Here is a 23,996-nt window from a genome sequence, read left to right on the forward strand (position 1 = left end):
CTTTTTACAACTGTACAGTTAATCTACGCTCAGTAAAACTTCCTGGCTTGGGGTCCGCTCCCTCCGAGACCATACATTCCCGTCGTGTTGTGGCAGAGTGAGACTGTGTGTGTGTGTGGTGCGTTGTACATTTGCAAGTGATACCGCGCTGCTTGAGTGCTAGTTGTGCACTAATACGCTCATTGCCAGAGGTGAGTTCAGGTGCTTCGTGTGTTCATGCTGTTGTGTGTCCGGTGTGAGCACGAACTCGGTTGTAACTCTCGTGCACATGCACTTGGCTGAGGGTTGTTATTAAGGTCAGTGGAACCAGGAATCTGGGAAATCATCCGCTGAGTGTGGGCGTGTTTCTGTGTGTAAGTGACTCATTTATTGAATGTTTTTGTGAGCGGCTGCGTGTGTGTGTGTAGGTGTGTAGGTGTGTGTGCAGCAGCTGGAAGCTAAATGAGTGTAGAGCTCGGAGAGGAAGGCGCAGCGGCACTTGGGAAACCTCCCGAAGTTCATAACCCCTGCAGGAGGCTAAAGAATGGGGTGGAAAAACTCTTAATTGGCCAACTGCATTGTGCACAGGCATGTAACTCCCACGTGGGCCTTTTTTGTACGTTTAAATGTGTGTGTTTGCCACAGGGGAAAAAAAAAAAAGGCAACACAGATCAGCTTTCAAGGTGAAAAGGGGGTAATGAGCTTTGAAGACATGAATCCACCTATTTGTTTCCACTTGCATCCATCCGTGTTTCCCCCTTTATATCCATCCTTTATCCAACCTCCCTTCCTTCCCGTTGCCTCTTCCCTCCTGTCTCTGCTCTTCAGTTTTCATCCCATCTGCTTGCTCTGTGTCAGAAAGCATCCATTTAAACTCCTGAGAGTCTCAGAGGAGGGAGCACAGTGAGACTCAATGGGCCAAGGAAAATGCCAAAAAACAAGATGCTTAAGAAAGTCATTCTGACTTTTTTTCCACTCTCTCGTTCTGCGTCTGTTTCTATGGTATACAGTTGAGTTTTTTTGGGGGGGGGGTTTTCTTTCCATCCCTTTGATTATTTCCTCGCTGATGAAAACTGAGGGAAGAGAGCAGGAGATGAAAAGCGGTGTCTAGAATGCATGATGAAGAGACCGAGTTGAAGATGATTTTAGGCAGGAAATTTCCTCCCCTCACCGCAGCATTGAAGGGGTTGCGTGAGGAAATGATTGAGGCTGTCATGGAAACACTGGTGGTAGGTGCGAGGAAGCTGTGTAATGTTGGTCGTGGTGTGTGTGTGTGTGTGTGTGTATATCAGGGAAAGTGAGGGGTAATTGAATAGATAGTGTGCTGGCTCTTGTTGCATGTGTTCAAGTTTGCTTATGTCATCAGGGGTAATTAAGCAAAGAGAGAGAGAGAGTGTGTGTGTGTGTGTGTGTGTGTGTGTGTGTGTGTGAGATGTAGAGCCACTGTGGCTGCTTTACTAATGTGACACAGATACACACTGAATGCTTTTAGTTTCTAGTGACTAATAGATGCTTTTGATGTCTGTGTGTGTTTGTGTGTGTGTGTAATGGTACTTATCTGGGTCTGTGAGTGAATGGAGAGAAATTAGGAGCATTAATCATGTATACTGTTTGTGTGTGTGTGTGTGTGTGTGTGTGCTGTACGTAATGCAAATGTGACTGATTATATTTGCGTGTGTGTGTGAAGGGTTTTCAGTAGGTATTGGAAGAGAACCTGCACACTGAAGGTTTTTCATTATAGTGCAATAATTAGACATAAAAACGAACTTACAGCCCCATTAAACTTGGCATCATTACTTCTTTAATGGGATGAATTTTCCTATTTAAACAGCAAAAGATGATTCAGAGCCTTAAACCAACAGACAGACCGCGCTCAGCGTTGCCTAAACGTGGTTTTTTTCCCTCCAGTCGGCGTAATGGCGCACTGTAAATAATCCCCACGAGTTGGGGTTTTGCGTCATTCATCAGAGTGTTACCTGGTAAACAATGCTGCGCTCGACAACCCTCAGAGCTTTTATTAAAATGATAATACGTTATGTGCTGATAATTACTGCGCAGTAATTAACTTGTTAATCATTACCTCGTGGACGCATTATTAATTTGCCAGCACAAACTCTGCTCCATGCACAAAAGTTAAAAACAGTTTGATCCCCGACGTCTCCAACTGGATAGCAGTTAGAGGACTGGTACAAAACTGAACACATCTAAACTCTCCAATAATGTGACCTCTAAAAATGATCTTTTTTTTTTTGTTGTTGAGAAATTTTCTGGGAAAATAAAGTTTCTATTTCATGAAATCCTGAAAAAAATTACACCCGATTCCAGTGGTGGAAGTGCTGTAGAGTCCCCCTTTAGAAATGTGCGCGGAAGAAGATCACGTATTGTGTTACCAAATCAGTGTAATGAGTTCAGCACACTGAAAGAAAAAAGGACATGTGCAGTGCAGTAGCCAGGTTTTGAATGAAAACAAACATTTGTAGCCGTTATGGTCCCATAATGGAAGATTCATACGCTGCCAAAGTCAGCAGTAAAATATGAAGCTTTACCTCACTGTCGCAGTGAAAAAGGTTTCCCTCAAATCCTCTTCCTACTGCACATCTGTGATTTCCTGTCTGCACTGCCTCCGGGCCCCATTAACCCACCGTGATACCATTTAGCCTCGGCCTCACCTCCTCCACACTTACATCTGTTATGATTATGAGTCTGTGCCTCGCAGACACGTTGCTTAAACATGGGTGAATCAGGGCTTTATTCTTTTTGCTGCGGTACGTTTGCACATGGAGGCTGAGGCAGGTTATTTCTTGTTGTCCGAGGCTCCTGTTCCCAAGCTCGTGTTCCCAAATCCGGACTTTGGGTGGTGTGGGATTTCCAAAGCGCACGTTAGCAGCGATGTCGTTGGGAATTTTTCATTGTTGTCTGACAAAATTCTCTCAAACTCCAAATGATCAAGTCGAGTTAATCGACGGGCCACTCGGGGAAGTTCGTGGAGCTTCTCTGAAGATTTGTGACTCATTCTGTGATGTAATGGGAGGCCAGGTCGTGCAGACTTCCCATCGCAAATTCCCGAAGGGACTGATTAATATTATTAGGTTTTTAGCAGCACTACATCGTATCCTTAATGATGATGCGGTTCAGTGTAACCTTCCACACTTGATACTACCAGCTGTTGGTCTTTGGCTCTGCCCACTGGTGTTGAACCATTTACATTTACCGAGCCTCAAGAGATGGTCGCGTTTTGATAAATGTTTAGCCAGCATTCTAGGTTAAAGGTTGCCCTACTTCTGCAGAAGACACATTTTAATTAATGCGCATTGTTTGGACTGTTTTAAACCTCGAAGCAGTCCTCCAGAAGTTGCTTTCAGCTAGACGTCCAGCTGACTATTAACTTTGCAACAGCTTCCGTTTTGCAGAACTTTGGTCGACTCGTTAACATTTCTGCAGCTTTGCGTGGGAGTTCGATTTCCCTAGAAGCCACTTGCTGTAAAACAACTCCAGGTTCCAGGTGTTTAAGTGGAGTCTAATATCAAATAAAGAATATTTGATTTAATCCAGCAGTCACCTCTTCTCCAATGCTCCATGCTGGGTGGTCTTTGTGAGGATACTTTATCTGTTAACACGAGATTTTTTTGAGGGGGATGTTTGAAGTATATTCAATGGTGCATTTTATACTGTAAGTCGTGTCCTTGACCAAAAGCTGTTTTTAATGAGGATTCCCACTGTGGAGCTTTTACAGTCACTGCCTCTGGCTTATTATGTGACAGTTGAAGCGGCTTCCTGTGTTCTCAGGGCTGTTTTCAGTTCCGAGACTGAAAGCAAGGAGAAAAGAAGGAGAGGAAGCAGATCAACAAAAGATTATTTATTTCCATACCCCTTAGACTGTTTTGTACCCTTGTCGTTCTCCCGCATCTCCACTCTCTAACTTTTTCCACCTTGCCTCACCACATCCCAAATCTTCTCATTTAGATTATCCCCACTGCAGAGAAAGTAAAATACAGTTTTCATGTCTTTCTCCCCCCCCAACCCCCCTTCCTCCTAATCTCCTCCATGTACACGACAGTAATGCAGAGACTGATATAAGCTCCCCTGCCTCTCTCCATGACATTTATCACCATGCTTCTTAATGCAGGCAGGCTGCTGCTGTTGATGAGGAATAAGGATGACAAGCATGGCCTATTTTCCTGCTAATGATAGTCTCTGTACTTTTTCCTTTATTGCAAAAAAATACCGTGTTCACCGAGCGGTGTTTACCGAGGCACCTCACAAGGCAGCTGACAAGGATTCGACACTGATGTCGATCACGCATCTGGTACATTTTTTTTTTTTTTTGTAAGAGCTGATGTGGGATTCAATAGTGTTTTAAAGTAACTTCAGAGAACGCCTGCAGAAACCACGTATCTGATTAAAGATGGATTTCTTCTTCTGCATAGATGCGTTTTTAGGATTTTCTCCTTTGCACGTGACTGTTTAGACCGGTCGGGTCCGGGCATCCGTCATAATTCCTCAGGTTTGGTTTTTGAGTGAAAATCGGGAAGAAAATCACACCGCTCCCGCATGTGACCTCAGACTCGTTGAAAAATGAACATGCCAGCTCTAATGGGCCTTCGCAGGAACAATGTTCTTTATAGCCTATACGGCATAATAGATTTTTAAGTACTTGATTAACAGAAGGACGACAGCCACCAAAGACCTTCCACAAAAGGCCATTATTTAGCTGTCTCTCACTCAGGCTCTTGATAAATGCCGCTAATGCTTAAAATATAATATGGGACAATAAATATAAATAACATTTAGGCCTGTACGTTGTGTTCGCGGGCCAGTCTGTAAGTTTGCAGAGAGAGAAAAGTAGGACAGGGAAAGTTGGATTCATCATCCTTAATGCCTTCTGTCACTTCAATTGGATATCGCCAGACTCCAGTCCCCTAATTTAGACATCATTTCCTGTCCCCAGAGTCCCGCCTCATTCGCCCGACCCGTCTGTCTCACCCTGGCATAACCCTCCCGCATCCCGTGTGAGACCGGAGCTAGAGAGGGTTTGAAATCAAACGGAGACCTCGCCCCTCGCCACCGAAAGCCTTTTTTCCAAAGCTTCATCCTCCGCTCGCTCAGCGTTTCGCCTCTTTCAAGCACAGGATGAACAAATTGTTTGAATCACAGGCTCAGTCCAGGCCCACTTATACTGACATCCACCCCCCCCCCCCCCCCCGCTGGTTTTTGTTAGAATAACTCAAACTTGCCAGCACTATGCAGATCATTATTTGATGTTCAGCGTGGTTTTACTGAAAAGTGGGGAAAAAATGTCATTCACTCGCTGGTGTTGCCCTGGCTCCTAACCCTACACAGTACTCATTTCAGCCAAGCTCAGATTGTTTGATTGGCATTCACTGCTGTGTTTGCCAGGAGTGTTGGCGGAACCTTGCTGGTATTTGCATAAAACAGGAAGGGGCTCAGATTTCCCTGCTGTTCTGCGTTGCGCTGCCCCTGCTGCACCCCGAAGAAAAAAATCAGCGTGCAAATCCCAGGAAAAAATACAAAAACATTAGTTGGCCTTATGCAGTTCTGCACTATACGCTCAACACTTGTCCTTGCCTGGTTTGACACTTACTTTTCTCTTCTTTCTGGCCCAGCGTGAATCCCTTCGTACAAATTCTACACCGCCTGAGCCAGACCTCTTTCCTCTCTCACATTCCTGCAGAGAATCTTCTTAAATATGGCCTGGCACGAGTCTTGGCTCCGCAGTGTGAACCTTTTACCTTTGTGTGCTGCTGATCAGTGAGATCTGGATTTGGTCCTGGGTTGACAGCGGGCGATCACTCTGCCCCGTGGTTTGACTAGCTGACCGATATAAGAGAAGCATGGGAGGGAGGGAGATGGGAAGCAAAGGATGGGAGAGTGAGAAAACAAGACGGAGGATGAGAGAGGGTATAATTAGGAGGCTGGGAAGGAAACCGAGGGTAAGAAGGAGAGAGCTCGAGGGATGTTTGTGAACATTGTGGCACCTTCCAGGTGCAACTTTCCACTGACCCTCTTCAAATAACCCCTCTTCTTGTCATTCCTACGTGTCTGTCTCTTTCTGTCTGTGTGGCTTTGGCAAAACAAGGTACAAAACGAGCTCCTTTTCACTAACCTTCTTAAACCCATCTCTCATTTTTGTTTCAAACCCTCTACTGAAACAAGAGTGGAGAGGCAAACTTGGCTCACACCAACATCGAGTATAGAACAAGGGAGCGTTACAGTAGTAGAGGTAGGGGCGGGGTGACAAAAAGCCGAAGTGCCAGCAGCTGGACTGACGCGTGTATAGCGCAAAATGTCTGCAAAATTCAGTGCAACGAGCTGCTGGGAGACAATGTATGAGTCCCATTCAGCCTGATCCCAGCAATGACTGACTGCACCCTCACCGAGGGATTACACTGAGAAGAACATTACCACACACTTGTAAGAGGATTGTAAAACACGTAGAAGAAGACACTACTACTATCACCACAGCACACTTACAATACAAGAAGAACTGTGAATACCTCCTCCCAATTTGAGCTGACTTCCTTAAAATCAGCATCAATTCGTTCCCTTTTCTTTTCTTCTACCCATTTGTTTCCATCCCTCCTTCCAACCCCTCCACCCCCTCTGCAGAAGCCTTGGAGGATCCGTCCAGTGCGGGAGTAGTGGCGGGTGCCGTGATCGGCTCCCTTCTGGCTCTGCTCTTGGTTGTGGCGCTTATTGCCGTTCTCCTGACCCGCAGCCGCCGGCAGCAGAGGCGCGGCTACCCCAGCGGCGGGGACTCCATAGCGACAGGTAGCGGAGGCAGCAATGGCGGAGACTACGGCAACAAAGCCCGTCTGCTCTTTAGTGGGACTGGCAACAACGGCAGTAAGAACGGCACAAGCGCGAACAACAACGGGCCTATCTACACGTATCGTGAGGGCTGCGATGCCACTGGCACCCTGACGGAAAAGGCTAACGACGTCCACCATCACCACCTTCACCACTCCTCAACCGGAAACCCCCCCACGTCCCACGACATCCTCCTTTGCGGCAATATGGGCGACGCCGAGAGGAGAAAGTTCACCCTGGACGACAGCCTGGAGGATGAAGAGGAGCGATACGATGGGTTTGGAGGTGTTGGGGGAGGTGGGAACATGCTGCCCCCAGCTTATCACGTGCGCAGAGGCCATGGCAGCGAAGAAGAAATGGATGTGTACCTTGACGACGACATGGAGTCTCAGAGAGATGGGTCTGTCATTTCCCGGACTGCCATTTACGTCTGAGTACAGCGTAGAGGAAAAGAAAGGGCGAGGGCGTAAAATATGGAGAGGAGATGGAGGTGGAGGAAGGGGGGAGTCTGAGCCAGCCCCTTTTTGCCACCAAATAAATTAACATTGCCTCCATCAGCTAAACACCCACCTGCTTAACATTCAGCTAGATCAAAGAGACGCCATCAATTATATCCTCTCTGCTTGACTCCGAGTGTACACTTTTTTCTAAAAAGAGGATTAAAAAGATTAAAAAGAAACAGAAAGTCAACGTGAAGAAGTTGTTGTGTAGCTGATGAAGGGAAACTTGTGGTGGCAGTATGTGACTGTGTTTAATTGTGTCACGGAGATAGATGGTTTATTCCGTGTCAGCCAAATATGACAAAACGAAAAAAGAAAAACAAAACAAAAACAAAAACAAAAAAAAATACCGCAGTGCACTGCAAGTCTGATGCGATGCTGCTTTCATGGCTATGTTCTCGTTTCTTCAGCTTTGCAAGTGCGTGATTATGTGCTGACATTGTTTGTATTTTGTACCTTCCAAGAAAACAAAATCTGCAAAGCCGCCAACACCATCACTATTGTTCCCACAATCGCCACCATTCCAAACTGCCTTCCTGCTCCAAAATAAAAGAAGACATCATTTGTGGGCAGCCTTCAACGATACATGAGACCGAAACCAAATGGCCTTCGTGGATGTTGCCCCGGCTCTCCTGACACGCCTGAGGCTTCACCCGAACCGTTGCAAAACCCGAAAAGGCCGAACGCATAAATTGGGGGGTTGCTGGGTTTGCAGCCCCTCCCTGCGACACCGCCCGGCCTTTCTGATGGGTGCCGCTGAAGTTACATAACAGACTTAACAGTGTGTGCTAATGTGTGGCTGGCTGTGGTGTTAATGATGTGCATCATCTATATATTGGGCGCCGTCTCACTATAGCACAGTTGTTATTGTTGTTGTTGTAGATGTTGTTGTCGTGGTTGTCACTGTTGTGTAATGGTGTTGATCTCGCTAAGGAAAAGACGCACCAGGAGCCTTGGGAGTTTCGCACAGTTCCACGTTGGGTCGGTAATGACTCATTTAATGGGCAAAAAGAGGAAAGAAAAAGAAAAAAAAAAAAGATGTTTTTCTTTGTTTCCAACTCGTCTTTTTTTTTCCTCCTTCCTTTTCTTTTCCAGTGTGCAACTAGTCTACGTTTCTTCCTGTCTTTCTTTGCTTCTTCTCTGCCTGTCGTCCCCTCTCTGTCTCGTTCGCGTCTGCACCCGGCACCGTTTTGTATGCTTTTCCAACGCTCTGTCCCGCACACACATTACATCTTCCTCTCGTTCCGCTCTTTCTTCATTTACATAATGGGCGGCTTACGAGTGCCGCAATGACTGTGTGCAGGCAGAAGGGGATAACTCAGTATTTATATTCCTATCTGGGTCGCATTCAATGAGGCAAAGTATTCACCGGCTTTGTTGGAGGCTGCTGTATTTCATGTATTCATTTTTCCATGTCCCGCAGAATGTTCTGAGGGTATGTACCAGATTATTCCATGGTCTGTATTCTGATACTAAAACTACTGCTGACTCTACTCACAGTAAAATAATCTAAATGAGATGTTGGCTCACGAGCTGTGATTGCTTGTCCTTAATAACATCATTGTGTATGTGTTCAGGAGAGTAACTGAAAGGGTTGCAATTTCATGTAATAGTTCGGAGCCTGCAACTATAATTTACTTTTTAGAATGGACCCATTTGCTAACACATAACAAGATGGTAACTGAAACGTAGCTCTCGTGTCACCGGAACACACAGGCCTTATATTGATACAGCTTTTTCCTACTTTCTTTTTCTCATTGCACCAAACTTGGCTTTTTTTTTTTTTTTTTTTTTTTTTTTTTTAAATGAGCATTTGAATTAAATGACTTTTATGCTTTGCGACACAGGCAAAGGCTCATAGACTCCGTGGGAAGGTTACACATTCGAAACGAGGAGCCAAGGCAAGAGGTAATAGATGAACGGCAAACTACAGTGACGCTACGCGCTTGCAAGCATCACCCCATCACGACCGCACGCTCGGTTCCAATCGACACGCAGTGTTTACCCGTGTGCTGCGTGCTCAACTTTTATGGCTCGTGTCGTTTTGCTACTCAACGGTACCTCCAGTAGAATCAATAACGAAGCCGAATGTTAACACGCAGTATAAATCATCTTTTCCTCTGTGTTTTGTGAGGGTGTTGTACTGCATGTGCCGGCACAACTTCATGTTTACGAGCAAGGATCTGAAAAGGGAATCTTGCAATGTGATGGTCGTCAACACTGCAAAGGTCAATCTCAAAAGTCATTTTAACCCCACATTAAAAATCTGAACTATTTCTTTTACTCCTCTGGCAGTAGAATGTAAGAATATATTGTGATAATAATTAATAATGTTACCCTAAATGCATTGTAATTATACTATTCCCTGGGTGTAAGATCTCAGCAAACCTTTTGTCCGTGTGTTGAAAGCTTAGATATTTCAAATTTTGAAATTCAAAACCTCAGGCCCATTGTTGCTGGCTGTTGTTGAACATTATACCTGTGGATTTCGATATCTGCCATGTCACGATGCATTTCAAGCTAAGACGCTCCATCGCGGCTCCTAGTGTTTTTGGACAGGTTGCCCATTCATTTCCATGTTGCAGAGAAACAATTATACTGTATTTGCCTGTTGCCACGTGTCACCTGTTGCAGCTTTTGTTCACTGTGTCACTTGCAGCACAGTTTGGGTTGAAAGTATTAAAGTGTTTGTTTCGACTCCGCAGGGTGCATGCATGCTCCGAGAGTTTTTTTTTTTCATTCTGATGAAAACAATATCTGGGGTTTTACAATTTTAATGTTGATTTATTACCCAAAAATGGAAAATTTCTGATTTGACTTTTCAGTCTAAAAAAAAAAAAAAACACAACAACTTTTTATTTAGAGCCACTTCAGCACTTCAGCATATTTACCCTGTACAGCATTTGGGCCATTGTATGCGTGCGCCTCAGCACAATCTCGTCTCCAGGGGATTCTTGCAGCAGTATAATTCTAAAGAGTTGACTGTGATCACAACTTTGGTGCCTAATTAGTCCCGTATTCTTGTAGCGTGCGTGTACCCTTAGTGAGAAAAACTCGTCATCATTCAAAACTTTTGTTTTTGCACAACCTATTTTCAATAAAGGAAAAAAAAAAAAAAAAAAGCCTTTCTGAAACAATTCTCTGTGGAAAAAACTGGTAATTAATTAAGCAGAGCCGGGGTTATCAATCTATAAATACCAGACTCCCCCCACCCCCCTACCCCCCCTCCTCAGCACAGTCTCAGCACAGCACAGCACACTTCACCTTCCCTGGGATGTTTAGCCTCTCCTGCAGATCTGCTGCAGGAAGTTTTGCTTACCTGCGTGGAAGTGCGGTCCTCCCTCAAGTTCAAATACACACCACACAAAAAACCCACATCATTGTGGGCAGGTGCTGTTAATGAAGTCAGTAATCACTTTTAGAGGTTTTTGTGCCCATCTCCCCAGAAAGAGACATCCCGTTATTTCTGCTTGACTCGTAAATTTGCAGCTTTGTATTTGTTGTAAATGAATATTGCGTAATTCCTGAAGGGCTGTGGAGAGCATAGCAGGTGGTAGGAGAGCATAGAAGAAATGGGAAGGGGGGGGGTCTCATGCTAATGCTAGCTGCAGATTGTAGCTTTTAGCTCGAGGAAGTGGCAGAGTTGCGATAGCTGACCCTTCCGCTGAGGTGGATTTTGGTTTTGCCATTCTGCATGGACCTACTTGTGCCACGTGAAATATCGAAGCAATACAGACTTCATACACATTGGAAGTTCACGATTGTGCTTGATGTTTTTTAACTGAACACTTCCGTAAATTTGTTTGGTTCTTTCTGTCGAGGAACTTCACAAGAAGGTTAAAACACGCGCATGGAGCTAATGAGCACATTAAAATGATGCTCGACAAGAGTATTTATCTTTGAAGAGAGTTTTAAAGACACACAATCATCATTAAATAACATAAAAAGTTATTTGAATTGTCCAAGAGAAGCTGACTGACAGAGCAGCCCTTCCTGTGAGTTAATAATGGGGGTCAACCTGCTGTCCCTGCCTCCCAAACACGACCCCTGTAAAGTCCTGTCCTCCTTACTGTGAGCGTGGCACCCATGCCAAGCAGAGGATGCTGTAACTGGTCACTTGGCTCTGACAGAGTGAGGACGGAGGATGGGGGGCGGTAGCTCGGCGCTGCATCTGGGGAATACCAAATAGGCTGCGAGAGGGGGCCGGAGGAAAGGGAGGCCTCTTCTTCTCACATCAGAGATATGGTGAGTTTAAAAGAGAAGAGACGCGGAACAGAAACTGAAACCTGGGCCCCTGTAGAGAACATGAGAAGACATTTTCCCTTTTTTTTTTTTTTTTTTTTTTGAACCACCTGAGATTGAGACGGTTTTGAAACGCTGTCAATTTATTCAGCAGCGAGCCTGCAGTTAGAGACGGGCAGATTTGTTTCTCTCACAGAGCCCAGTTGGTCGGCCGCAAGTGTAGAGATGGCCGAGAGTGTGTGATTAGAAAAAGAGGGCGGCTGAGATGGGAATTACAGCTCTGACAGTGGAAGCTGGAGGTGGGTGAGAAGCCTCAGAGGAGTATTTTCGAGTGTGGTGCCTCCCCCCCCCTCCTGCTCGGCGATTGGCCACTTTCAACCGAGCGACAACTGACAGTCCTTACCAACCCTTCCAATTAGCGAAAAAAAAAAAAAAGGCCGTCCTGTTTAGCTTTCCTGAGCGCAGTCTATCTGCAACAGATCTTTTTAATTGTGAAGAAATGTTCGGCAGCACTCCGGGGACCCCTGTGCAAGGGCGGAATTGTATTTGAAATTGTATTTTTCATATTCCTCTCTTTGCTTCAGCTTTAGCGCCCGGTACAAGCTGTTCTCCCTATGTTTAATTCAGCAGAAGGCATGAAAGTGTTTCGCATTATCTCTACGCTTCCCTCTGAAGGAAGACGGCAAAATGGAGAAAAAAGGTGGGGGTGGGGGGGGGCAGAAGGGGATAGAGAGGAGCGGAGTAAAATAGAGAGGAGGAAGAAGGGGGCCTATTAGTTACTGAGCTCGAGTTTTTGTGGTTAATCCAGTTAAAGTGGAGGCGCTGCCAGAGCCGGCTGAGACTCCAGGAGATGTGGCTGAAGTTTCCTCCTCCCATCGCTGGTTAGAAGAGCCGGCATTGTAGCGTGTAACCAATGGACTTAACACAGTGCTGTCCTGCTTTCCGGGCTCTCAGGATACCTCCCTCATCCCCCCCGCGTGCTGCTCCTGCACTGCACCGTGCTATACTTAGAGACGTAATTCGTCACGGCTCTTTCCGTTTTGGTCCAGGTTATTTCAGGTTTTAAGTTTTTTTTTTTCCCCCCACCGGTCTTTGTTTTAATTGTGCGGAGGTTCAGTGTGAAGGCAGGTGAAGTGGTCCGTCCCTTCGACATGTCCACAATGGTTTTTTTTTGTAGCATTCGGAGCGGCAAAAGTAAGACGTCTCACCGTGTCAACATTGCTTTTCCATGTATTTCTCAGCTCACTTGCTAACTGGTTTTCACGCGCTGTCGAGCACAGTATGTGGTGACTCAGATTGGTGCTAGGTCGTGTCCTCTGCAGCCGGCCTCGTTCAGCTGCCACTCTATTAGATTTTGTGATGCTGACAGTTAAGCAGATGCCTATTGATAAAGACAGCGTTTTTAAATTTTTTGTTTGGTTCAAAAAGCCGACCTGATAACTGTATTTACTCAGACTCGTATGAGCAGATCACAAACCGGAACATTATAAACCAGCAAAAACTGAATTTGGCTACAGCATAAATACCCACGACTTCCAGTTCCAACTCCTAAAACTTCAAAGTGCTTTACAGACGATTGAAAGGTGAAAGAGCTGTGCAAGCAACAAAACAATAGAAGATAAAGAGTTGAATGAATGATAACGTTACACGTTTCGTGCTTGTGCCGAGGCTGGTTAACGTCAGAGGAAGATTGTGTTCTGGTTTTAATAGGTAAATGTAGAGCGTTTATATAAAGTTTCAAACCGAACCACAGTCTTTAAGCCAACCAAAGTGCTTTTGTTGCCCAAACCCAACCGTCCTGCCTTACATACGTCCACCATCATCTCCAGCCACTTCTGCTTGATTAATGTAGGATCTTGCCTCCCAACATTTATATAATATGACAACTTGAAAGTTTAGCTGCAATAAAAAAACAGGGTGTTATCACCTTTCAAGTTGATATGGTTGATACCTCAAACCAACATGAAGCAACATTTACAATGACACTCTAGTGTCTTTGTGCCTGTTCCTCCGTGTTTTTACTTAATTAAATGAAAAAGTAAAAAGAACTTCAGCTTGTCTCATCAACATGAGTTTTTGTTCCAGCCTCAAAGAAACCGTCCTCGATTCAACCTTCATCCACTTTCAGGCCCCTACGTCCTCCAAGCTCTTCGGCGTGAGCGGTGCGCTCCAGTCCTTCATCTCAGAGTCATGTTCTATCGAATCATTTCAAACGAAATGAAGAAAATGAAATTTCAATTCATTTGAAATCCCGGAGCATTTTCTTTAATGAACTGGATCTAAAGAGCTCTTTGTATTCCCTCCCCCTGCTTGTTCTGACCCCTGGGATGCAGAACGCCGAACAGCTCAACTTGATTGGGAGCGAACGTGGCACTGTATCAGCTGATGTAATGCTGGCAGCTTGATCTCAACACTGACTCTGAGACAAAGGGACGTTCAGAAGCCTGTTTTTGTCTGTCAATTTAGCAGGAGACATTAGGGCTTCTATTTCCTCCCACGTAGATGACACCAACCCGCCTGTATCAAGGGTCTCTTTGAAACTTTAATGTGCAGGAAAACCATTCTGATTTTATGTGCTGCCAACGAAGGAAACAGCATCTCTCCTGCTCTGGCACCAGTTTAATGGCTTTAGAAGTAATATTGCTTTCAACCCTTTGTGAACCCGAGTGTCATTTTAGATCTCTGATTAACTTTTAATGGGAAATACTAAAGGACAGGACCTCACTGAGCTCAGGGCGGCCAACTCGCTGTTTTCTCTTTTGTAGATCCAAATCCAAGAGTTGCACACTCGCAACTGCGCAAGACAGAGCGCGGCAACTTTCAAGATGTTCAACCACAGTTTCCACAGAATCGCCACGTTATAGTATGTGATCAAACCATGCACAATGCACCCGTGTTTACCGCCCTACGCTGGGGTCTTTCATGAATGAGTCCGGCTTAGGCTGAGCGGTTTGAGCCTACATGATTCAGCTCCTCTCAGCATTTTGTCATCCATAGCTTTTTGTGAGTGGCACATTTCACTTTTCTCACCTTTTTCTCCACTATCCCGATTCGATCTTAGAATACTGCTCCACTGAGCAAAACCAAAGATTATATCCTTGTTTTCTTTCCCTGTTAAAACTCGGTGCATCCCCCACACTGCATCTTAAAATGGCTGCCGTTGGCTGTTACGCTGGGAGCCTCGAGCCTCGAGCACATATGAAAAGCTCCCTTCTTTCTAACTGTACATCCACGGATTTATTTTTTCCTAGTTTTTAAACTACAGTTAGTTTATCAGGTTTCAGCTTTAGCTCAGTTGGTAGTTGGGAGTTTGATTTCCAATGCTTCCTGGCCACATGTCATGGTGTCTTTGAACAAGACATTAAAAACTTCATCTATCTGCAGCTTTAGTAATTTTAGTAAAAAGATTTCCCCGTGGGGATCAATAAAATGGTTTGAAAAATCAATTGAGTGACGCAGGCCACTTCTCTGGTGACAATTTCGATACTACGAATGTGCCAAGTGCTACTCTGGCAGGCAACAACGGCTAGATGTCACCAAATTGCCAATAGATAACAGTGGGCTGATAACGACTGATAACCTGCCATCAAATGGGATGATGACACTCAAACAAGCCGTGGCAGCTTTCCTGTATCTTCTATCTGTGGTTACGCGACGGCGTACTACGGTTACTTTCTGTCAACCAAAAGAATTGATTAATAGACCAACAACGTCAGTTCAGTTCGTACTGACAACAACAACAACAACACCTGGGCCGAGTTGTAACGGCAGGCACCTTGTAAAGCGCCACAAAAAATGCAGTTCTTACATTTTTCGACCAGATCATCTTTGCACTCACTGGGAATCGAGTTTTCCCCTGTTGCAGTAATTTCGTTTTAGGTACCTTCTCCAGAAAACTGAATGAAGTGCTACAGCTGTTCAATAATTAATTAGAAAGTGAGATCAAAGTATACTTGCCTACACATACAACCCCTATGAGACAAAATTATTTTTAGCTATATAAATCACATCGACTCGACTACCAGAGTTTTTACCAGTCTTGGAAAAAATCCTTGAAAATAAGAAAAGATATTTTAGGTTTTTCTAGCTGTACAGTATAAAATGGCCTTGACATTAGGTGATTTTTGTAATAAAATATATCAGACCAATCCATGAAGATGCCTCAGCTCTGTGGATGTTGATCTGTGCAGGGATCCACACAGAGACCTGGGAAAACCATGTGATATAGATTTGTTTTCAGCCAGCAGAGGTTTGAAAATGATTTCATCAGTATTTTGTAATAGGGGTAAACACTGTAACGTTGTATAAACTATCGCGAGTTACAACACGGTAAAAAAAAATGTGAGTCCTTGAAGGTCGTCCAGTAGTTTTGAAACCAGATTCAGAGCCAGAAAGTATCACAAACTTGACTTTCTTGACAGTATTGACAACACCATTACAGTTATTCAAACTCTGCTCCAGCAGCTGTCACAAATAAAAACAATATCTTCTCACGTTGAGAAGGCATCAGTCAGGCTTGCAATCTTGTTTTAACAATTTTTCTTAAAAAGTGGAAACAATTTGAAAACAACTTTTACTTTTTATAAAGATTTCACATCAGCATTGTGTCGAAACAAGATGAATCATTTGCTCAGTTTATCCGGGCTGTGATTTTAAAGTCTTTCTCGAAGAGTGAACCTGCATGGAAACAAGTGAGGTCATCGTCTCCTCAGGGCTGTGTGTTTTTTTTTTTTTTTTTTTTTTTTTTCCACTACCTCCCGTCTTCTAGTAAAAACCAGCCTTGGTGACTGAAAAGATTACAACACTTTACAAAGACAGATGTTTTTTATAGAGCAAAGCCCTGCTGTGTTGGACAGCCGCCGAGCCTCCTTCTTCCTCCTGAGTGAAAACCGCAGGACGAATGAAGAAACACCTCTAACATCATATATCAAGGCTGTCACGTAATGTTTTTACCTCTTTACTAGAAGACGGATGAAAATATTAACAGCTTATTTTTATCGATAATGGCTGTAGCCCAGTTGTCGTCCACAAGCCACAGGGTCAGTTGTTTGACCCCTAGTTCCTCCTGGCTACATGTCAAAGTGTCCTTGGACGAGACATTGATCCTCAAGTTGCTCCGTGCATGGCAACCCCCATCACTGGCGCGTGAAGAGATGAATGAGCGACAACGACTCCGTCAAGAGATGAGATCAAGGTTTCATTTCCCAGCTGCAGATTCCAACAACACTGCAGATTATTCACACTTCATATGACGCTATACTACATGAATCTGACGACAAAAATAACCCGACCTAGTGCTCAAGGTTTAGGAAATCGTGTCAGTAAATGGTGAGTCAGAGCACATCAGTCTCCGGGCTCTGTTTCAACTTCAAACTTGTTTTGTATGGTGGGAAAACATGAAATCCGCCCCTTCGCTACCTGTAAATTACAGTGTATTTAGCTCGTGAGAGTGGTATCATTTTGCCTGGCAAACACCGAAATTACCTGCTATTTCTTTAAAAGAAAGAAACACGGTTTCAGGGAAAATCGTGTCGAATGATAGATGTCTCATTTTGGGCTGAAACTCCCAAAGTACCTGACACTTCATTTCTTCCCGAAAGCAGATAAACAGTGATGTAAATCTTTGTGTAGGTGTCAGAGTTTATCTTTTCTGTTGTTTTGCTTCCCCCCCCCCACACACACACACACACACCCCCCTCTCCTTATCAAAACTGTACATACTGCAGCGAGAAACCCACATCCCCATCTGTCAGGTCAATGCTGATGACCGGCCAGATTTTTATGTGCTGCGTCTCACTGTAAAGTGAGCAAACAGCTGTTTGTCAAGGGAGTGCGTTGTGCACGATGTAGGATTACAGGGCAGGTGGACAGTCAATCCTAGAAAAACCCCTCACCTGTGCCCCCTCGTGATATAGCTGGTCAATGAGATGCTTCTTTTGAAGGACATCCAACCCCGTCAGTCCAAGAAGCACTTCTTCATACTAGATGTCAGATCCTCACTGTAGCACAGGGGATGATGCCTGAGAGCAGCTACAAATATGAAACATTGAGGCTAATATGCCAATATGCAGGACCATAACCACAGAAAAATAGACTTGAAATAAGGTAAAAGTGCCTCAGCCAGATGAGGAATGTTGACGGCCAACAACAGCTTGTCTGTATTGGTCAGTCTTGATGAGGAAACTGCAAGACGGTGACTTGTTCATCTTTCCTGAACAAAGGTCGAAGACGTCACACCTGCAGGGACCAGTTCACTTTGAGCTCCGCCTTTAAAAAATGCGATGATAAAGTAAGATACTGTAACTGTACAGTATCTTCATGTCTATAGTTCGGAACATTTTCTCTGATAATTCTCAGCAAAAGTCGACAGTGATATTTCCCATAATGTCTAATGTCGTAATGTCTAACTGTCTCTTTTCCTAATCATTTAATGGGAGACATAAAAGTCAGTGCGCTGGTTAAACCTATAGGATCAGAAACTCTAGACGTCCTTAAGCTGTGAGTGTTTGTGTGTGCAAACACGGGGGAGAATGTGTTTCGTATGAGGATGCAAACAGTTTGACAGCTGGAAAGATTTTAGGTGTGTGTGTGTGGGTGTGTGTGCGGTTTATTAAGTGCACAAACACCACTTTGCTTTAGGGACAAACGTGATAGCTGAGTGGTTTTTATTTTTGAAAGCTATGTGTGAGTTGTGTGTTTGCAGGTCTGTTTTCACTTTATTTATTTGCACTTCTCAGAGCAGCAGCGGTGACATTCTGCAGCAGCAATTAGCATTAATTTCACACGCATGTATGATACACATCGTGTTTGTTTCTGTTGATTAGCTCTGCAATTTTGTGCATTGCGACAGACCACGACAGAGGGAAACGTATAGTCGGTACAGTCACACAGTCACACACTTGAACTCCTGAACATATTACTGTCACTGCAGGAGACAGCTCCACTTTTTCTCGCTGGCTCAGATTTCTTTCCATGGCCCTTATCTGTCAGCGTAGATCTTCCTCGAGACGCAGTGAAAGATCAGAATGGTGTTATTATCATTTCGGGATATTTGAATTCCACTGAGAACATTTGCGCTGCCTGTGGCCAAAAGCTGAGGAAGGAGTTCACTGCCTACACTCACCAGTACGTAAGGTGCAAGATTTGAGAAACTGTTAAAGCTCTTTGGAACAAGCAGATGTTAACTTACCTACAGTTAGGAGTTAGTGCACCTTCTTCTATAGGTGGGAAATGTAGCTGCACCAGTATCTTTTCCTATGTAAATTATTTTTACATTCAATATACACCACAAAATGGATTTTTAATTAGTTATGAATGTGTTGCATTTTATCCAACGATGCGCTAACAAGCTTATTGCTTTTGCCCCAAGATGGGACGATATCGGACGGGACTTCAAATTTTAATATTGGCGTAGTTCTGCCGATTCCCGTGTTGCTCTTGGCTCTTCAACTTTTGCAGCAGCAGTTTAAATTATGGATCTGTAAAGCCTGAGTCGGCAATCCGAGCGTCGTCTCCTGTCGATGCTTTATGTTTCCTCGGAATTGCAGGTGCTGCAAACTAAATCATGAGGCGGTCAGGTGTCGTAAAGCAGCCGCACACAACCGCTTAAGTAACACACTGCACCAGCAGATACTGCTACATCAGTGCAAAGTACTGTGATTGAGCCAGTAACACGAGTGCCGTTCATCGATGTTTTAAGCTTTTCAAAGCAGCTTTAGAGGAGGGAAAAAAGTCCTGTTTTACCGTAAATAATGGATATCTCCAAAATATGTTAACGTTAGAGAGACGATGACAATGTGTGGGCCCTTATTTTGTAATCATTGCTTATTCAGTAGTGTTGGTAATACATGCGAGCTTCATGTAGTGGCCATTATAAAGCACTTTAAAGAAAATTCACAAAATGTGGCTTCCAGCCAGACACACTAAACCCATTTCTTACCCACAGAGAGAACGTGCAGAAAAAGGAGCACTCAAAGAAGCAGTGGATTGGATTAGCAAGGCAGTGGATGCTGGAGAGTCACATCTTTCAAAGCTCAGCCAAAAGAACTTGAGTCTTCCGTGGCCTGAAGAAGGTGGCTCAAGCTCTTCTCAGGAGGCAGGATTTGGAGAATCTGTGATATCTGGGGGTTTAGTGTCTCCACAGAGGCTCAGACAAAGTCAGACAGGGACATAGGACGGGTCTTTGCCTCACGTAATAAAGCTGTTGTCCAGTTGTAACCTTTCAGTCCTTGCTGCTAATTGAAACTATAACCAAACAAGGAATTTATATATATATATATTTTTTTTGCACTGGGCCAATATTTGGATAATGTTGGGTGAATCCTCCAATTTTCTCCGAATGTGTGCTGAGGAAAGCATCTCTTTTTGGCCCGACCGTGCTGCTGCGAGTTTGTCCAAAGCCGACTGGCAGTCGTCAGCCTGAATTTGCCGTCTGTGGAAGAGCGTGTCATACTTGAAATGCGGGGAAGGCAGGACTTTAATCAAAATCTGAGCTGAAAGATTTGCATATACAGAACATGCAGTCATTCTTCTGTCACCCTCGTGTTTGTATTAAATGTACAAATGAAGGACAAGTGACAGAAGCGGCGGCGACAAACCTTGATCTACAGTACGACTCCAGCGATACGTCTTCTGTTTTTAAATTAATGCAACTCCTTTAAAAAATGAACACGGATTTTGTCATTTCTCTACTTTTCTTTTAAATTCAATATGTGTCGCATGATGGAGCCAATTGGATCATTCTAAAAGTAAAAAGCCTTCAAGCCATGTGTCCGGCTGGACTTAACGCAAGCATCAAAAGATAATTGAAAAGAAAAAGTTAATAAATACGACCTGATCTGAAGTCACTGTGTTCAGCGCTGTTTCCAACCCGTGTGACAAATTCTGCCTCGGCTCAGTCCATTGGCTCAAATTGCACTTTCCATTACACTGCCAGCTGTTTCATTCTCCCCAGGTCCCGTCCGTCTTCCGGCCCGACTTTGTCGAGTAAAAAAAAGAAATAATAAAGAGAGAAATGAATGAATAAAGGGAAAAATGATGATCTACATTAAAGATAATTGCTCTGATTTTACATTTCATGGAGTCTTCTCGCGGTGGTTACTGTTTGAGAATAGCTGTCCTACTTTTTCCCCCATTTCTTCCCTTTTTTTTTTTTTATTCTCAAACTAAATCAAGAAAATCAGGGTGTTTTCGTTTCTCGGTCTGAGGGGAGTCGACCGAGTGCATAACTTGTCTTTGGCGATATGAGTGTATTTATCATGGAAACCTGCAGTTTGGGTGCAGTGCGTTGGGGAAACCAGCCAATATTAGCGAGGGCCTGTGCAGCTTAAAGTGTGTTTTATAGATGTAATAACAAAATATCTATTAGCTCTGAGGCTTCTACTGTAAATACCGGACCCCTGATGGTGTAGATACAGGATTAAAGCTTTAATATTTGTTGAAGCGCCATTGTTTGCATGAAGACTTTCAGTCTTTACTTACAACACATTGTGTGTAACTGCTGCTTCTGCTGCTCCGGAGCTTATTGTATAATTACCGTCTAAATCAGAGCCACAATAAATGTACAGAAATGTGTCCTGATCAATGTACTCAGTGGAGTAATACCCTCTATTCCCTGACTTCATTATGATGATCATCATCTCAAACTGTTAATTAATTTGCCCACACGATCAAGTCTCTCCAGTGGCAGGAAGCTCGAGATCTCTCGGCGAAGTCTTCACAGACCGATCCAGAGCCGCTCACCCAGTGATTGCAGACAAGAGAGAGCAATTGGAAAAGCAGCAAGACACCTAATGTTCGCTTTAGGTAATGTGTTTCTCTTCTGCATCTTTGGTGCCCGGGTTTTATTGCTGTGTGAACTTCTCCGAAATCACCCGTCAGTCGCTGCCACCATATGTTTTTTTCACTCCATGTGCTGGGAGTGAAGTTTTATTTTTTGGGGGGGCCCCGAAAAAACGGTTCGTGCGAATGACTATGGGGCTTTTCAGAATTGGATTGCACTGCCTATTCACAAAGCAATTTTATTGTAAGTGTAGAGCTTTTTGTTCTTAGTCAGCTCTGTCTGCTCTGAATTACATTTCATGCAGCTAACTTTTTGGGATGGTGCACAGTGCAGTTTAGAGACGAACCTCAAACTTTCTCTGACCTTAACCAAAGGTAATTTGTTTTTAATCTGTCGAACCAATGGAGTTCAACAGAGAAATGCGTTGACTAATCACAGCTTAAATGCTAAATGGCCACTCACATAGTGCTTTTACACTGTTGGCAGCTTGGGGTTCAGCGTCTCGCCCAGGAGGGACCGGCAATCGAACCATCGACCCCTAATACTAGTGTATTACCATCTATGTACTATCTATGTAATATAAATGCAGTATTTCAGATTACAAACACGTCGTGTCACGGTGGGAGTGGAGCTGCACAGGAACAATAACTTTTAGGAGACAGGGTTGCATTGCGTTGGAACTTTGTTGGACTTTCGCGTGATCAGTGGCAGTGGCGTACGCTCGTGTCGGGCCGCTTGAATCCATCTGTTCGACCGGGCGTTGACTCTTCGCCCTCTTGCCGACTTTTTCCGCCGCAGACAGAAAAGCTGAGTCACCCCCATCTGCATCAGGCTTAGAGCTTATCTCCAAAAACCACCTTCTCCTATTCACTCACGTACTGTATTCTCTTATCTACGGGCAAACAAAAAAAAAAAAGGGAAACAATCTCTCCTCATTTCTCCTTAGAGCTTGTTTTTGTTCATATTTGGTTTTACTTGGTATCTCCACACACCATCGTAATGTCTCTGACCCTACACTCATTATTGTTGCATCCTTGCTGAGGCTTCGTCACAAATTTCTCACTTTCTCTCAAACATTCAGTTAAAACCAAAACCTTAACCTCGCGGTGAAAACAGGAGCGAAAGGCACGACTCTTAAAATAAGCACGGAAATTCAATTATTTACAGTTAGTTTGAGGATTAGGGGACGAATAAATCCTTCTATAGCCGAGTTCCCTTTTTTTATTTAGATGAAGCATTTTAAATTGAAAGCCTCCATCTGAAGAAAAAAAAAAAGAAGGAATAAATAAGGATGTCTCTTCTGACAAAATGATTGCTGGCATGCACGGGAAAACACATTATGCTGAAGTAATGAGTCATCCTAAAATATTGATGTGGAAAGCATAATCTTGTTTTTGGAAATATTGACTAATACGTTTCAGGTAGCAACACATCCTTTCGGGTTAGTATGTGTGTGCGTGTGTCCGAGACGTGAAGATGTCTCCCAGCACGGAGGCTGACGGGCATCAAACACACGTTCCTTAGACTCTGAAAAACTGGCGTTGGCTTTAATAGTCTCGTTCTATTGACGGTTAAAATGTTACCCGCGTCCCAGCAGCTTCTCCGTAAATGTCCCAACAAAATCGGAAACCTTCCCCCGCTGGTTTCCTCTGTGCTGTGAGACACTGACGGATGTTGGCAGGCGACATGTGCGTGTGCACAGAAGTCAGACGGTAAATAAATAAACAAACAAACAAACGTGTTGCTCTAATTGTTGTGACAGCAGTCACGTTGTCTGACATGAATTCAATATAGGGCCACGTATACAGTGAAAGTGGCCCAGTTCTCACAAAATCGAATCAGTTTACTCGTGTGGGGCCTGTAATGTGAACGTCAAACATGCTGTACGCGCAAGTTATGTTAAATATTTAGCCGACGTCATTGACGCTATTATATCTTTGTCTGTCAATTCCGAGTATCCCGTCCCAAAACCTTTGTGCCACTCGTTTTCCTCCATTACGGCCCCTCATTTCTTTTAAGATAAGAAAAATGCTGAGCGTGCGGTACAAAGAGAATATTTCCACAAACCTTTGAACAAAGATATTGGTGTAACGTGGCGGAGTCGTCCGGGTAACATAAAACGCGTGAGATAGGATTTGACCTGGCTGTGTTATATTTATGGATGTACAGTATTAAGCGTCTTTTTTTTTTTTTTTTGAGGACACCTCAGGAGGCTGAGCTATGAGAGCCTCCTTATCATCACACGGCTTCTTACCTCAAAGCTGAGCTTCACATCGCCATCTGCATTAAAGATGTCTTCTCCTGTGAATCCTCTGCTTGTTTCTCTCAAAGCACCTCTTTCTGTCTCTCTCCTTCCTTCATACCTTACTCTCTCTGTCTCTCTCTTTCAAACCCACAAACTAAAACTCCCAATCTTTTATCCCGCCCAGCACACCACCTCTCTCACATTGACAACGAGAATCCTGAGCTCGCTCGCTCTCTCTCTTCTTCTTCTTCTTCTTCTCTTCCTTTTTTTTCTTTTTTTATCACTCGTTTTCTCTCTCCATCTGTTCTGCAGATGAAAGGAGGCTTTGGTATCTGTCTGCAGGGGGTTTGAACATCCTTTTAGATTTTTATTCAAGGAAGAAAATTACTCCAAGGGATCAGTCGCGCAGCTGTTATCTGTA

At 44.0% G+C, this 23,996-nt stretch overlaps 1 protein-coding gene across 3 annotated transcripts in view; it reads left to right on the forward strand.

The window, feature by feature from the left end:
* Positions 1-23,996, forward strand: part of pvrl2l (PVR cell adhesion molecule related 2 like) — a 242,635-nt gene that overhangs the window by 130,262 nt on the left and 88,377 nt on the right. Inside the window, exon 7 of one of the 3 annotated variants that reach the window (XM_067475592.1) lies at positions 6,607-8,826. The exons of the other annotated variants lie outside the window; for them this stretch is intronic. Within the exon in view, the coding sequence (XP_067331693.1) occupies positions 6,607-7,241 (635 nt within the window). The 3' untranslated portion in view covers positions 7,242-8,826. Of the gene's footprint in view, positions 1-6,606; positions 8,827-23,996 lie in introns of those variants that run through there. 3 annotated transcript variants of the gene reach the window in all.

Source organism: Channa argus, chromosome 1 (genome assembly GCF_033026475.1).
Source record: "Channa argus isolate prfri chromosome 1, Channa argus male v1.0, whole genome shotgun sequence".
In the NCBI taxonomy this organism is placed as follows: Eukaryota; Metazoa; Chordata; class Actinopteri; order Anabantiformes; family Channidae; genus Channa; species Channa argus.